General features: G+C 38.3%; 1 protein-coding gene across 2 annotated transcripts in view; it reads right to left on the bottom strand.

Annotated features, from left to right (window-relative positions):
- FAF1 (Fas associated factor 1) overlaps positions 1 to 17475 on the bottom strand; it is a 502796-nt gene that overhangs the window by 287659 nt on the left and 197662 nt on the right. For both annotated transcript variants that reach the window (XM_055255394.2, XM_063627483.1), the window contains exons 5-6: positions 16218 to 16309; positions 10508 to 10599 (exon numbers count right to left, since the gene is read on the bottom strand). In XM_055255394.2, the coding sequence (XP_055111369.1) occupies positions 10508 to 10599; positions 16218 to 16309 (184 nt within the window). The remainder of the gene's footprint in view (positions 1 to 10507; positions 10600 to 16217; positions 16310 to 17475) is intronic.

The following is a 17475-nucleotide window of genomic DNA, read 5'->3' as shown; positions in this document are numbered from 1 at the left end:
TTTAAGCACACTTAGAAGGTTTAAAGAGGAACAAGGAAGCCAGTATGGCTGGTGAGCTATGAGCCAGAGGGACAGTGATAAAAGATGAAGTTAGAGAGAAAGTCAGGGATAAGATTACGTAAGTCTTTTATAGGTCACAGTAAGGAACTTGGATTTTTATTAGAAGTGTAATAGAAAGCTAGTGGAGAAGGCCAGGCACAGTGGCTCATGCCTGCAATTCCAGCACTTTGGGAGGCTGAGGCAGGTGGATCACCTGAGGTCAGAAGTTTGAGACCAGTCTAGCCAACGTAGTGAAACCCTGTCTCTACTAAAAATACAAAAAATAGCCTGGCATGGTGGCACATACCTGTAATCCCAGCTACTCGGGAGGCTGAGGCAGGAAAATCACTTGAACCCAGGAAGCGGAGGTTGGAGTGAGCCGAGATTGCGCCACTGCACTCCAGCCTGGGCGACAGAGCCAGACTCTGTCTCAAAAAAAAAAAAAAAAAAAAAAAAAAAGAGAGAAAGCTAGTGGAGAGTTTTGAGCAGGGTAGCTACAATCAAGTTGTAGTTTTATGGAGATGACTAGTTCATTTACATCTTAGTGAGACAATCTGAACTTGGGGGAAGATGCTGTTTGAAAATAGTAGAATAGATACAATGGAAAAAAAGTCGTCATTAAATAGTAAGACTGAGAGAAGCCAAAGAAAAGTTTACTTACTTTTTTTTTTTTTTTTTTTTTTTGAGGCAGAGTTTCGCTCTTGTTGCCCAGGCTGAAGTGCAATGGCACAATCTCAGCTCACTGCACCCTGCGCCTCCCAGGTTCAAGTGATTCTCCTGCCTCAGCCTCCCAAATAGCTGGGATAACAGGCATGCGCCACCATACCCGGCTTATTTTGTATTTTTAGTAGAGATGGGGTTTCTCCATTTTGGCCAGGTTGGTCTCAAACTCCCGACCTCAGGTGATCCACCCACCTCGGCCTCCCAAAGTGTTGCGATTACAGGTGTGAGCCACCACGCCTGGCCTATCTACTCATTTTTATTATCTATGGTCACAAGTGAAATACACCCGTATTTTTTCTTGTATTTTCTTTCTCTGATTTTGGTATCAAGATTATATGAACATCATAAAATAAGCAGCAATCCCAGCTCAGTGCAACCTCCACCTCCCAGGTTCAAGCAAGTCTCATGCCTCAGCCTCCTGAGTAGCTGGGATTACAGGCATGTGCCACCATGCCCGGCTAATTACTGTATTTTTGGTAGAGACAGGGTTTCACCATGTTGGCCAGGCTGGTCTCAAACTCCCAACCTCAGGGGATCCACCTGCCTTGGCCTCCCAAAGTGCTAGGATTACAGGTGTGAGCCACTGCACTGAGGCTGTCTCACAGAATTGTTTATGTAAGATTGGGATAGGCCAGGTGTGGTGGCTCACACCTGTAATCCCAGCACTTTGGGAGGCTGAGGCAGGTGGATCACGAAGTCAAGAGATTGAGACCATCCTGGCCAACATGGTGAAACCCCATCTCTACTAAAAATACAAAAATTAGCTAGGCGTGGTGGCACGTACCTGTAGTCTCAGCTACTCAGGAGGCTGACGCAGGAGAGTTGCTTGAACACAGGAGGCAGAGGTTGCAGTGAGCCCAGATTGAGCCACTGTACTCCAGCCTGGTAATAGAGAGAGACAGCTTCTCCAAAATAAAAAAAACAGATTGTGATAATCTGTTCCATGAAAATTTATGAAAAATCCTCTGGAGGGTGAAGGGGGTTGGAGCAGCATGTGGAATTTTTGACAACTAATTCAGTTTATTTAATAATTATCATTTTTTCAGGTCATCTCTTTTTGTACTCATTTTAGTACTTCATATTTTATATAAAATTTTCCATTTCATCTAAATTTTGGATTTTATTAACATAAAGACACGGATATTTCATTGTTTATTTTGAAATAATTTATTAATTTATTATTTGCTTAGTATTATTTACTAATTATCTTATTACTTTAAAAATCTCTTCTTAATCTGTAGTTTTAAGTCCCTTTTTTCACACCTAGTATTTTTATTTATACTTACTCTCATTTTTTCCTGGCTTGACTTTTCAAGTAAATAGTTGTTATTCTTGTTGCTTGCCTCTGTCATTAACTTCTGCTCTTTAATCTTTCTTTCTATTTTCAGTGCACTTACTCTGCAGTTATTCTTCTATTTTCTTAAGTTAAACACACAATTCAATTATTTTCTATCTTTCTTATTGTAGTGAATTCTTTAATTTTATGTTGCTTCCACATTCATTTTGAACATTTAATTTTCTCATGCCAGAAGCAGGGCTCCACTACTCTTGACAGTTTCCAGTTCTATACTATACTCAAATGGCTCAGGCCAGTGGTCAGAAATAAGAACTTAGACGCATGTCTCCTGCCTAACAGACTAGGCTCCACATTTTCTTGCAGCTTCCTTTATCAGGACCATTCAGGTATTTGCTCTTGAACTTCCCTTATATATATTGCTAGTTGCTACATGCTTTTCTCTCTCTCTCTGCCCAACTCTTCATTCCTGCTTCACATGACACAGGGACAGAGGCTACCCTCCCAACTCATGTCCTTCTTGCCTAGGAACTGAAAGTAAAAATATCTCTGAACTTGTTTCCTATTGTGTTATATTGAATTTGCACCTTCCATCTGAAGAGCTAGGAACTGCCCCAAGCTGGGCTTTCCCAGAGATACTGGAGAGAACAAAAGGTCAGGCTCCTAGAGCCAGAGTGATGGTCACGCAGGCAAAAACTGGACACGAGCTAGACAAGAGCCACAAAGGCATCTACCAGTAGAAACAAGTTTCCTGTGTGAGGGACCCTCTAGTCACAGGTTGGACAACTAGGCTTTAGGCTGTCCACCATGTGAAAGAAGCATCCCATGAAAGGCACACTATAAACACTCCTGTCCAGTTCCCCTTGATTTCCTGGTAAGGTAAGGTAAGGTAAGCTAACTGCTGAGGTACTAGAACTCCAATTTAGCTGGGGGCTGTCAAAACACTTGTCTTCCTTTTTTTTTTTTTTTTTTATTTGAGATGGAGTTTCGCTCTGTCCCCCAGGCTGGAGTGCAGTGGTGCAATCTTGGCTCACTGCAAGCTCCGCCTCCTGGGTTCACGCCATTCTCCTGCCTCAAGCTCCCAAGTAGCTGGGACTACAGGCGCCCGCCACCACATCCAGCTAATTTTTGTATTTTTAGTAGAGACGGGGTTTCACTGTGTTACCCAGGATGGTCTCGATCTGACCTTGTGATCCGCCCGCCTTGGCCTCCCAAAGTGCTGGGATTACAGGCATGAGCCACCACGCCCGGCCTCGAAACACTTGTCTTCTAACTGGTGGACTTAAGACTACAAATTTCTAAGTATCATTTTGGCTGTATCCACAGTTTTAGTACCTAGCAATCTCATTTATGTTCACTTCTAAGTATCTGGTGTTTGCTATTATGACTTCATTTTTACCCATAAATTGTTTTGAAGTAAATTATCTGTAGGATCCAAATGCATGGGGGATTTAGGATATATCTTTTTATTATTACTTTACTTCTAATTTTATTGCATAATGACCAGACAATGCAGTAAATATGATAGTGATTCTTTGATACTGGCTTTGTGTTCTACTACATGGTCAGTTTTCTAAGTATTCCATGAGTGCTTTATGGGGTTATTAAAATCTTCTATAGCTGACAAAGATGTATTGCTAAATACATTATTTTTTTTTTTTTTTTTTTTTTTGGAAACAGAGTCTGGCTCTGTCACCCAGGCTGGAGTACAGTGGCCCGATCTCAGCTCACTGCAACCTCCGCCTCCTGGGTTCACGCCATTCTCCCGCCTCAGCCTCCCGAGTAGCTGGGACTACAGGCGCCCGCCACCACGCCCGGCTAATTTTTTATATTTTTTAGTAGAGACGGGGTTTCACCGTGTTAGCCAGGATGGTCTCAATCTCCTGACCTCGTGATCCGCCCACCTAGGCCCCCCAAAGTGCTGGGATTCTAGGCATGAGCCACCACACCTGGCCTTAAATACATTATTTTCTGAAAGATTTTGTGTTCAATGTGGGGTTGGTCTATATTTCCTTGTAATTCTGTCCAATTTTGTAGACTTGTGCATACAAGCCCGCAATTGTCATATCTTCTTGGCAAACTGTCTTTCAATGCTATTTGCCTTAAATTCAATTTTATGTGATATAAATATTATTACTATAGTATATTCTTACAGTTAATATTTGCCTGGGGTCACTTTCTTTTCCTTTATTTTCTCTGTCATTTCTTTAAAAGATGTCTCTTTGGTAAACAACGTATGGCTATTTTTGCAAATTCTATTTGAGAGTTTCTGTCTTTAATAGGAGAGTTTAGTACTTTCTTGTTTATGGAGAATTCTGATAAATTTGATTTTTCTTTTTGCCATCATATTTTCTGTTTTCTATTATCCTTGTTTTCCTGTGTTTCTGTTTCAGTTTCAAATTCCTGTTTGCTGATGTATTGACTGAGTTCCTCATTCCTTTTTTTCTTCTAGACATATGCAGGTTATTTACTTCTTTTTTTTTTTTTAGTGTTTATTCCCTTTATTTATAACACTTATATTTAGATTTCTGTTTTTAAAATACAGACTAAAGTTAATCAGTATTTCTTGCCTTCTTCAACTGTAGTTCCCAATAACCACTATCTCTGTGTCATCACCTCACCTCTACCCCTAATTCAATTTCTCTATCTGCAAAACAGGTAATCGTATCTACTTGTGATTTACTATGATGACTTAGTAAGATAATGTATATAACAGGCTTGCCAAAAAAACTGGCTTCATAAATGTTAATTACTGTGTCACTGTCACTTATCAAACAGTTTAGCTTCATACTTCCTTAACATCCTTATTCTCATAACTATTACCTATGTTCTATTTTGATGTTATCTATAATTTGGAATTTGTCATCAACCATTACTGTAACAGTACTGAAATCTAGATCCCAGAAATGTTCTCCATCTGTCTCCAATCTTCTATTATTACACCTTTCCTACTGTCTCTAAACCTGTTACCTAATGTCATTTCAACACTTAATCCCTGGGCTCCACCCATATCTCTCTGCTGTGAACTGAAGTGTGTCCCCCTAGAATTTATATGTTGACTCTCTAACACCCACTGTGACTGTATTTGGAGATGGCGTCTTCAGGATATAATTCAAGTTAAAGGAGGTCATAAGGGCTGGGTCCTAATCTGATGGGATTGATGTCCTTATAAAAAGATGGAAGGAAACCAGAGTTCTCTCTCTCTCCTCTCTCTCTCTGCCATATGAGGACACGGCAGGATGTTGGGTTTGTAAACCAGGAAGGGGGCTTTCAACAGGAAATGACTCTACTGGAACCTTCATCTTGGAGATTTTCAAACTGAAGAACAAGGAGAAATAAATGCCTGTTGTTTAAGCTACCCAGTCTATGGTACTTCATTATAGCCGCCCTAGCAAACTAAAACAGTTCCATACCCGCTCTGCAGCCCAGGCTGGAGTGCAGTGTTGCAATCTCAACTCACTGCAACTTCCACCTCCAGGGTTCAAGCAATTCTCCTGCCTCAGCCTCCCGAGTAGCTGGGGTTACAGGCGCGCACCACCACACCCAGCTAATTTCTGTATTTTTAGTAGAGATGTGGTTTCACCACATTGGCCAGCCTGGTCTCAAACTCTTGACCTCAAGCAATCCACTCACCTCGGCCTCTCAATGTGTTGGGAATACAGGCATGAGCCACCGCACTCAGTCTTTGGCCACATTTTCTATTTTGGTTTCACTTGTTTACATTTTTCCTACTTGCTGTCTCTTACTCCTTGTGCTTCCAATACTTCTCTAGTATCTTACCTTAACTTCTCCCTCAACTTCTCCTTCCCTTCACCATCAAGTTTTCTGAAAACAACAGTAATCATTTCTTCATTTCTTGTTTATCCATGAAAATCTACTATAATCGGGTTCACATTCTCACCATTCTACCAAAAATGATTTTAACAAAGTCATTAATTACTTATATTCCCAACCCAATGGCTTTTTTAATAATCAACATTTTGGTTAGAATACACTTCAGTAGTTTATACTGTTGGACATTTGAAACAAAAAACACATGTAGTAGTACAGAGACATATGACTTTGAATTACAGATAGGACACACACAAATGAAAAACTCCACAGGCAACTGGGACATGTGAGTTGCTAAATAGAGATCTGTAAGTTATCTATACATATTTAGAAATTGAAGAGTTGAGAGTAGATATCAGGGAGAAGGTACAATAAGAAAGACTGTTAAGAAGAGAACTCTCCAGAATACCAACATTTAGAGCAGGTGAAGAAACGAAGAGTTTAGGAAGGAATCTGGGTGAAGCAATCAGAAAGAACACCAGGAATGACTTGGTATCTAAGAATATTTTCTATACAGGAATAACTTAAGAAAAGGCCTAATCATCTTAATAAATAGGTTACAGGCTACCTGAGGACACAGCTTGTTTTTATTAAGTAATCAATAAGTCATTGATGAACTAAATCTTTCCTATAATAATATGAAACAGTATAATTAACAGTTTGTTTTCTCCTTCCTAATTTTACTGTGATTTATAATAGAATTTATAGTTGTATCATAGAGGCCACTGGAGTACTGCTTCACCCTTTCAATTAATTAGTGAAATCTGATTTCTTTTTTAAAAGGGCTTAAAATGCTTTTCAACTGTTATAAAGATTATGATTAAGAGTTTGCTCTTCAATTCTCCAAAAGCTTGAAATTCTGTTTTCTGAAACACATAATTTACTTTAAAAACATTCAGTTTACAATTATAGGCACTTATATGGTAATTTTGCTGCTCTTGGTTTATACCATTTCTTCCCCTAGAAAGAAATTATACATTAATACAAAGACTCAATTACCAGGCACCCCCTAGTGGCAGTAAAATCAAGTTAAGAAGTTTTTTTGTTTTTTGTTTTTTAATAGGGCATGGTTTGAGATACAGTTTTCTGTATGTATACTTCTTTAACAAAACTTAAGAGTGGGATGGTTTGTCAGTGAACAATTTAATAACTATTTTATTTTATTTATTGTATTTAGAGACAGGGTCTTGCTCTGCTGCTCAGGCTAAAGTACAGTGGCATGATCACAGCTCACTGTAACCTCGAACTCTTGGGCTCGAGCAATTCTCCTGCCTCAGCCTCCTGAGCAACTAGGACTACAGGTGCGTGCCACAACACTCGGCTATTTCATAAAAATTGTTTGTAGAGATACAGTCTCGCTATGTTCTCCAGGCTGGTCTCAAACTCCTACTGTCAAGTGATCCTCCCACCTCAGCCTCCCAAAGTGCTGGGAGGCTATATAACAGGCATGAGCTAATGTGCCCAGCCAACATGTTATTTTATATCTACATTATATTAAGTGATTAATAATATACTGTAACTAACAGTGAATTCACACACTGAAATTTCATGCAAATTCTTAAGAATTGTAAGTGAGGTAATATATGCAAATGCAAGAATATATACATAAACCTTCCCATTTTACTCTACCATTTACAGAGTTGTTATATTCATTTGCCAATTCCCAAATATAACACTTAGAATCATAATTATCTTTTTTCTCCTTTTTAGATTATAAATTAAGTTACAAATTACAAATAAGATTTCTAAGAATCTATCAATTATAACAAAATTCTGCAAAAGCAAATCAGTTTGATTCATTATGAAGTCTGGTACAAAGCAAGTTTATCTGTCTACCATTTTTGATAATATGATATGCTATACAACTTACTAGGATATTGTTTGTTTGATTCTATTATATAGTTAAGATGTCAAGTGACCGGGCACAGTGGCTCATGCCTGTAATCCCAGCACTCTGGGAGGCCGAGGTGGGAGGATCACCCGAGTTTAGGGGTTTGAGACCAGCCTGTCCAACATGGTGAAACCCCATCTCTACTAAAAATACCAAAAATTAGCCAGGCGTAGTGGTGGGCGCCTGTAATCCCAGCTACTCAGGAGGCTGAGACAGGAGAATCGCTTGAACCCAGGAGGCGAAGGTTGCAGTGAGCTGAGATCATGCCATTGTACTCCAGCCTGGGCAACAAGAGCGAAACTCCGTCTCCAAAAAAAGAAAGAAAGAAAAAAAAGATGTCAAAATATTTTTATTTGATGAGTCACAAAATAAAACTCACAACTTAAAAATAATTATTACCATCAGCTTTTAAGGTTCTGCATGGATTTTGTTTTGTTTTTTAAATTGTCTCCCACAAAATCAGCTTTCAATATATATGCTATTTTAAAAATCTCTGGTTTTATAGAAAGATATATTGAATAAACATACTACAAGAAGTAAACCCTGGCTTTTAAGTTATGTGTTAATAAAAAGTACATTAACATGACTTTTACATTAGCAGGAGTCTCCATTTGTCCCTCTTCCCACTATGTTTTTTGTTCACCTTTGAATTTTTCTCTCTTATTCTTCCAATACAAAAAAAGAATCATTATAACTTGGTAAAAATCCACAAAGCCAACTAGAGAAGTATATTTTAATGCTAGATAAAGTACTCATTCTCCAATAAACACTGCATTTCAGCAGCACTGTAGACTCCTGCTTGCCTAGGGAGTGAGTGACTGGCAATCAAACTAAGGTCAGCTACATGGCAATGAAGAACATTTCCATCAGCCCAGGAAGACATTTTGATAAATCCATTTAATCATGCTACTGGAAAGCAACAGATTATAAACAATGATATCTCCTGTCTGCTTTTAATTATGTGGATTAAATATTTTATGACAGTGATTACACTTTGTTAACTAACCTACAAAATAATGTTCTACCCGACTAGATACAGAACCATACCTATAACTCTTTATTAATCTCATCTGAGGTTTACATCAACATTATTATAAACACATGGACCATAAGTTTCTAGATTGTAATTTTGTAACTGTGTGCAAATTCCACTTCCCATTAACATACGGTCTAATCATAGAAAATAAAGAGCAATCCAAGAACTCTTTAAATTCTTAACCCAAAACAAACTATTAACAGACCATCAAATACAACTACACAAGATTTAACTTTTCAGTTCAGTGATTTCTACTTCAGTGAAGCCAAATTTAATTTTATTTTTGCTACTATCTACCTAAAAATCAAGATATTTGGTAAGTGGTGGGGGGAAAGCTTGACAATATTCAAAATTTAGGGACACAAGTCTCCCTACCACAAAAAAATCACCAAGTTGTTGTATTTTTTTTTTTTTTTTTTTTGAGACAGAGTCTTGCTCTGTTGCCCAGGCTGGAGTGCGGTGGCGCAATCTCAGCTCACTGCAAGCTCCGCCTCCCGGGTTCACGCCATTCTCCTGCCTCAGCCTCTCCGAGTAGCTGGGACTACAGGCGCCCGCTACCATGTCCGGCTAATTTTTTTGTATTTTTAGTAGAGACGGGGTTTCACTGTGGTCTCGATCTCCTGACCTCGTGATCCGCCTGCCTCGGCGTCCCAAAGTGCTGGGATTACAAGCGTGAGCCACCGTGCCCGGCCAAGTTGTTGTATTTAAAAGAGAAAAATTTGTATCAACAACAGAAAATCTAAAAATAACTTAAACATAGTTCTGGAATAATACTGTATGAAAAGATTCCTCATAAAAATTATTATCTTATCACTAGCATAATCATCCACTATAGGTCAGTTTGCTTCATTAAACAATAAAAAACGTAATGTATAATTAAAAATTAAAATCATGTGATCATTGTATAAATGTATTGAGTTCCACTGTGAAAACTGAAAAAACAATGAGACCCTCTATTCCAGAGAGAAAATCTTAATAAAAAATTTATATCGCCAGGCACAGTGGCTCATGCCTGTAATCCCAGCACTTTGGGAGGCCAAGGTGGGCGGATCACCTGAGGTCGGGACGTCAAGACCAGCCCGACCAACATGGAGAAACCCCATCTCTACTAAAAATGCAAAATTAGCTAGGCGTGGTGGCATATGCCAATAATCCCAGCTATTCAGGAGGCTGAGGGAGGGGAATTGCTTGAATCCGGGAGGCAGAGGTTGCGGTGAGCCAAGATCGCACCATTGCACCTCAGTCTGGGCAACAAGAGTGAAACTCCGTCTAAAAAAAAAAATAAAAAAAAAAATTGTATCAGTGTTTTTCAAGCTTTACTCTGCAGAGTTCAATGAATTTTCCTCAAAGGTATGTCTTCTTTAGCAATGAGAGAGATTGGAACTCCATTTATACTTTCTCTTCCTTCCAACTTGAATCCTTTCCCTTCAGTCAGAGAAGTACCATTCTGACAATTTTTAAAAATTATACTGGAGTTCTGCTAAAGATTTTAAAGTGGTATAAGAGGATTATACCATTAAAACAAACTATCCAGACCAAATTGTTTCAAACTTGATATACTTCATAGTAGCTGGTAAGGTCAAGTTTCAACAAGACTTGTATTTGATTTAATTTTGATGTTTATATACAACTTACAGCAATTTTAACAACTGAGCTTTTCATTTCAGGTTCCCAGGAAATATAAACAACTTACCCAGCATGACTAGATGATGAAGGCGGTGGCAAATCTGGTGTAAGGACATAAAGACTGTTGTTTTTTGGCAAGTGTAGCGATTTTAGGACCGTCTGAAAAAGAAAAAATACAGCAAAAAATGAATGTTGATTATGTTGATTATTCATTATTGATTTTTCCTGTAATTCTTGAAAAATTGTTAATTTTGTAGTTTGATTTTTTCATCTTTTGATAATTTCCTAAATAGGGTAATGCAAAAGAACTACTGAATCCAAGTAACCTTACTGTCCATATATATAATATATACATATATATGGAAAATATGGTTATATACCTATATATATTATATGTATACAACATTCAGGTTTATGCTAGTTTATTTTATATATGTATATGTATACACATATGTGTGTCTACATATGTGTTTATATACACACAGATACATATGTATATGTGTGTTTATATATGTGTATGTGTATATATACACAGACACACACATACAAAATAAACTAGCATAAACCTGAATGTTAATATATAAACTCTTTAGCTCATGAAGCAATACGAACAGATAAGAACACAGTTGGGACTCAATTACTTTTTCACCGAAGAAGTACATCCTTGCAACTAATATATACTTTGTTTCAGGGTCATCATGGCAAAAATTGGCAATATAGGTTTTCAGAGATCATTCGACCTTGAAAAGATTACTGACAGCACCTCAAGCCAATGATTTTATAGATAGGAAGCTATATAGCCTGAGAGGTTAAGTAACTTGGATGAGGTCTCCAATGTTACCTATATATCTTTTACTCCAGATATCTTTTTTGTTAAAGTTCTCACTCTTTGGAATGAATAAATTACTATTGGACTACATATGACCTACTATCTTGGTAAGCATAGAAAATTTCATTCACTAAATTTCTTTGCCAGAAAACTCACATACATTTCAAACTCCTAACCTGAAGGTAAAAACTTGCTGAAGTACTTCAAACGTTTCTTGACACCAATACACATTAAGACATACATTGTACACCTTTACATCATAAGCCAGGAAATGCACTTACTCGACAGATATTTATTGAGCCGCCTACTCTGTACTAGGACTACTCTAGCCACTGAGAATACAGCATTGAACAGAATAGCCTAAAATAAAATTCTCTGATCTTAGGGAGCTTACATTTGAGTAGGAATAATTAAAATAAGTAACCCTATATAGCTGAATGTTGAAGGTGACAATTTTTTGACTAAAAATAAAGCAGGGAAGGGGGGATAAAGAATGTGGGGTTGGGGAGCTTGGCAATTTTAAACAGGGTGATCAAGGTGGGTCTCACTTGGAGAATGTGACATTTGAGCAAAAACTTAAAAGGTGAAGGAGGCAAACTATGAGAATATATAGAGAAAGAATATATTCCTTCCTGGGGAGGGGCAATCTTACACAAGCATGGAACATAAGGAACTTATTCTTAACCCCTCCATGAGAGGACTCAGCTTATTAAGTGTGTAGTCTTAATCCAAGGGTATTGAGACTTACTCTTGACTCATATTAGTTATGTGTTAAATGAAGAGAAATACATAATTACCCTTATTATTTGAAATACAGTCTGGTGTTTCCTATTGTATTCTATTTCTCTTTTTTCATTTCTTTCTTCTTATGTTTTTTTTTTTGTTTTTGTTTAATGCTGCTGACTATAACCCACTCAATTAACTTCTGAATCCACTAATGGTTTATGGTCCATGGTTTGAAAAAAACACTGCATTTGGCAATTACCTATAACTTTACAATTTACCAGGAGACATGGACATCCTGAAACTTTATGTCAAATATGTGATATCCTTTTGAAATTGATGAGTTATCTCTATAGAGTTAACATGCAAACAAACAACACACACATACACACAAATTATTTTTCTCTTTTTATCTTTCATTGTTTTACTTTATGAATTATTGGTAAATGCTTGCCATTTGATCAAGTCATTATTGTTCTTTTTCCATGCCACTATCCAAAGATTTTCTATTAAATTTTCCCATCAAACCACATATGGAAAGATTAAATAAAATGGATACTTTCCTTAAGTCAGTTACTCATGCATTCATCCCATAAACATTTATTTCAGGTCTGTTACACCAGGCTTTAAATATACGATGATGAAAGAAACAGATATGGTCCCTCTATTAATACTGGTGTGATGGAGAATGCTGGGGTGGGACCAAATCAGATACAGAAGCCTGTTGGAGAAGGTAACCTTAAGCTGAGACTTGAAGGATGAAAAAGAGACACCCATGTGAAGAAGAGGAGGTAAAGCATTCCAGGCAGTTGAATAGCATCTGTCAAACAAAGATGTAAAGAGCTTGAGCCTATTAAAAGATTTCAAAAAAGGTTTCTGTGGCTGGAGCATGGAAAATGAGAGTAAGAAAGGCTCAAGATGATGTTGTAGAGGTGAGAATGGGGTAATACAATACCTTTTAAACTACTGTGAGTAGTCTGAATTTTATTTGAAATGTAATAAAAAAGCTGTGTTTTAATGGGAGTGATATAATTCAATTTATGTTTTTAAAAGATCACTTTGACTGCTGTGTGGAGAATGCACTGGAAGAAACACTGAAAGGACGCTGAGACAACAATAATGAAGTTATCATATTGCACCAGACAAGAGATGCTCATGGCCTGAATTAAGCAGTTGCAACTGAAATACTAAAAAGTGGCCATGGTTGGGATACATTTTAAAGATCGAATCTATAGAATTTACCAAAGGATTAGGTGCTGTAAGAAATGAGAAAAGACTGATGGCCACAGTTTTGGATTCAGCAGTGGCTATAATCATTCTGCTACTTCTTGGGGGAAGATTGGTAGAGATATGGCATAGGAGGGAAAATCAAGAGTTCCATTTTAAACACGTTAAGTTTGAGACAACAATAAGATATACAAGTACAAAAGTCAATTACCAGTTTGGATATGTGAATTCAAAAAAGTATGAGCTGAAAATATAAATTTGGAGGCAATCAGAAAATTAATGGCATGGGAATAGCAGAAATCACCTAGTGAAGAGTACACAGAAATAAGTAACTGAGGCTGGGTGCCATGGCTCATGCCTGTAATCTCAGCACTTTGGGAGGCCAAGGCAGGAGGACTGCATGAGCCCAGGAATTCAAGATCAGTCTGGGAAACATAGCAAGACCCTCTACAAAAATTAAAAAAAAAAAAAAAAAATTAGCCAGGCATGGTGCACGTCTATAGTCCTGGCTACTTAGAAGGCTGAGGTAGAAGGATCACTTGAGTCTAGGAGGTCAAGGCAGCAATGAGCCATGATTGTGCCACTGCACTCCAGCCTAAGCAACAGGGTGAGAACCCATCTCATAAAAAGAAAAAAGAAGAAGAAAGAAGTAAATTAAAGTATTTGTAACCAAGGCTGTGTTCAAATTTTGGGGGGGGCGGGGGCAGCAAGGGAGAAAGACTTGCTCTGTCTCCCAGGATGGAGTGTAGTGGCACAATCTCAGCTCACTGCAACCTCCACCTCCCAGGTTCAAGTGATTCTTGTGCCTCAGCCTCCCAAGCAGCTGGGACTACAGGTGTGCACCACCACGCCCAGCTAATTTTTATATTTTTAGTAGAGACAGGGTTTTGTCATGTTGTCCAGGCTGATCTCAGACTCCTGGCCTCAAGTGATCTGCCTGACTCAGCCTCCCAAAGTGTTGGGATTACAAGTGTGAGCCACTCCACCCAGCTGACTGATTCATACCCACAGGTTTCTCAATGAATGAATGAATAAATAACTACAAAAACGAACTCATTTTGTTGTTTTCTTTCTGTCAAGGTTGTTGATTTACTCAGTCAGCACTTTTAAAAAGTTTTAATCCATGCATCAACAGCAGCGGGGGACAGCAAACTATGGCCTGTGGGTCAAATCCAGCCTGCTGCCTGTTTTTGCATGGCCTGTGAGTTAAGAATGGTTTTCACTTTTTTTAAGGGTTGGAAAATAAATCAAAAGAATATTTTATGGCATGTGAAATTACATAAAATTCAAATGTCTGCGTCCATAAACATACTGAAACATAATTATGCTCGATGCTTCACATATTGTCTATGGCTGCTTTCCCACTAAGAGAGCAGGGATTAAGTAGCTGTATGGCACACAAAGCCTAAAATATTTACTATCTGACTCTGTACAGAAAAAGTTTGCTGACACCTAATACAGCACATCTAAACTTACCTGTATCTTGCCAACCCAAACTTCTTGTAAATATCTCACTGAAATACTCAGAACATCTCCAAATTTCAAATGAACTCACATGTAAGTACTTATAAGCACAATGACTGCAAGAAGCCATTCACGAAGAAGAACTGAACCAAAGATTGAAGTTTTTTTATTTTTATTTATCTTTTTTTTGAGACAGGGTCTCACTCTGTCACCCAGGCTAGAGTGCAGTGGCACGATCTCGGCTCATGGCAGCCTCCACCTCGTGGGTTCAAGCAGTTCTCCCACCTCAGCCTCCCAAGTAGCTTGGATTACAGGGGCGCACCACCACGCCCAGCTAATCTTTGCATTTTTAGTGGAGATGGGGTTTTACCATGTTGGCCAGGCTGGTCTCGAACCCTTGACCTCAGGTGATTCACTTGCCTTGGCCTCCCAAAGTGATAGGATTATAGGCGTGAGCCACCGCGCCCAGCCAAAAGTTGAAAATTCTAAGTTTATGCCTGGCCATTAAAATGACCCAGTAACTAATGTGAAAACATTCAATAATTATTTCCATCTCAAACATCTAAAACTCTAGAACTAACTCACTTTTTTTTCCCTCTTTCTCCACTCTCTCTGGAAGAAAAAAAGTGTGTAAGGCCGGGCGCGGCGGCTCACACCTATAATCCCAGCACTTTGGAAGGCCGTGGCAGGCGGATCACAAGGTCAGGAGTTTGAGACCAGCCTGGCTAACATGGTGAAACCTCATCTCTACTAAAAATGCAAAAATTAGCTGCGCGTGGTGGCACACGCCTGTAGTCCCAGCTACTTGGGAGGCTGAAGCAGGAAAACTGCTTGAATCCAGGAGGCAGAGTTTGCAGTGAGGCAAGATCATGCCACTACACTCCAGCATGGGCAACAGAGCGAGACTGTCTCAAAAAAAAAAAAAAAAAATGGGTAAAAAAATGTTGTATCTGAGGTTGCTACTGGATCCCTAAGAATAGCAACTATTTCCTTAAAATTGCAATACTCTCTGCAAATTCTTAAAATATAATTCATTCCATGCACCTGCCACTATCCAAGTCAACAAGGAAAACAACATTCTTATTTAAATTCTCCAAGTTTAAAAAATTTCCTATTATCTTTGTTCCATAATCAATACTTCACATAAATGTATACACTGCATGTGACTTCTTTCGGACCAATATGTAATTGCTCAGAAAATTATTATTCCAGGGCATTCACTGATACTCTAGGAGGTTTGAGAAAAAGGTAAAGCCTCTCAGAAAAAGGGCCAAACTCCTTTAAAAGTTAGAAATAGGAAAAACATGCCATATACTGTTTTCATTTACAAATCTACTCATTTACAATTGTTATTGGTTTATCATGAAATATTTTAGCTTAGAAAACACTACTTGCTGATTCCTTAAACTAAATTACTATTGCCAAATCTACTTCTGCCATATGTAACAACATTAGTTAAAACCAATTTTTACGTATCATTTAATCAATGGCATAACTTAATTTTCTTTTATTTCTATGCAATTAAGAAACTCACACTGTCTTCCACATCTCCCGTCTTCCAGCCTTTTAACAGCATTTTGGACACAGGTATCTGAAGTTCATTTTCTAGAATCTGTTTAATCTCTCCTGTATAAATAAGAAGAGATCAAATATTACTAACAAAATAACACAGTTAACATTTGTCCATATCCAGAGCTAACACTAATATGTGGCATACAGTGTACAGTCAATGACATTTGTCTGATGAATATTTCTGTATCTATAAAATGGGAAATAATATTATTTATCTTATCTTGCCCTAGGATCTGAGGATGACAAAAGATAGCATACATTAATGAAACTAAAAAATAAAGCTAGGCTGGGTGTGGTTGCTCATGCCTGTAATCCCAGCACTTTGAGAGGCCAAGGTGGGCAGATCACCTGTGGTCAGGAGTTCAAGACCAGTCTGACCAACATGGTGAAACTCTGTTGAAACCCTGTCTCTACTAAAAATACAAAAAAATTAGCCAAGCGTGGTGGCGCACACCTGTAATCCCAGCTACTCAAGAGGCTGAGGCAGGAGAATCACTTGAACCCAGGAGGCAGAGGTTGCAGTGAGCCGAGATCGTGCCACTGCACTCTAGCCTGGGTGACAAGAGAAAAACCCCATCTCAAAAAATTAAAAACAAAAAATAATAAAGCTAATATATAGATAATATATAGATAATAATATATAGGAGACAATTTAAATTGTGTTAAAGAGAAGAGCAACAAGAATTTCAGAAAAGAAAAAAATGTTGATATGGTTTGAATTTGTGGCCCTGCTCAAATCTCATGTCAAATTGTAATTCCCAGTGTTGGAGGTGAGGCCTGATGGGAGGTGATTGGATCACAGGGGGCTGATTTCCCTCTTTGATGCTGTTCTTGTGGTAGGGTTCTCAGGAGATCTGGTTGTTTAAAAGTGTGTGCTACCTTTCCTCTCTCTCTCTTCCTCCTGCTCTGGCCTGCTCCCACTTTGCCTTCTGCCATGAGTAAAAGCTCCCTGGGTCTCCTTAGAAGCAGATGCTGCCATGCTTCCTATAAAGCCCACAAAACAGTGAGACAAACCCTTTTTCTTTACAAATTATCCAGTCTCAGGTATTTTTTATAGCAGTGTGAAAACAAACTAACAGAATTGCTACTGAAAAGTGGGACATTGCTATAAAGACACCTGAAAATGTGGAAGCGTCTCTGGAACTGGGTAATAGGCAGAGGCTGGAAGAGTGTGGAGAGCTCAGAAGACAAGATAGGGGAAAATTAGGAACTTCCTAGAG

The sequence above is a fragment of the Symphalangus syndactylus genome, chromosome 12, assembly GCF_028878055.3.
Source record: "Symphalangus syndactylus isolate Jambi chromosome 12, NHGRI_mSymSyn1-v2.1_pri, whole genome shotgun sequence".
NCBI classification, from domain to species: Eukaryota; Metazoa; Chordata; class Mammalia; order Primates; family Hylobatidae; genus Symphalangus; species Symphalangus syndactylus.
The sequence above is the reverse complement of the archived record's forward strand: the minus strand, read 5'-3'. Positions and strand labels throughout refer to the sequence as shown.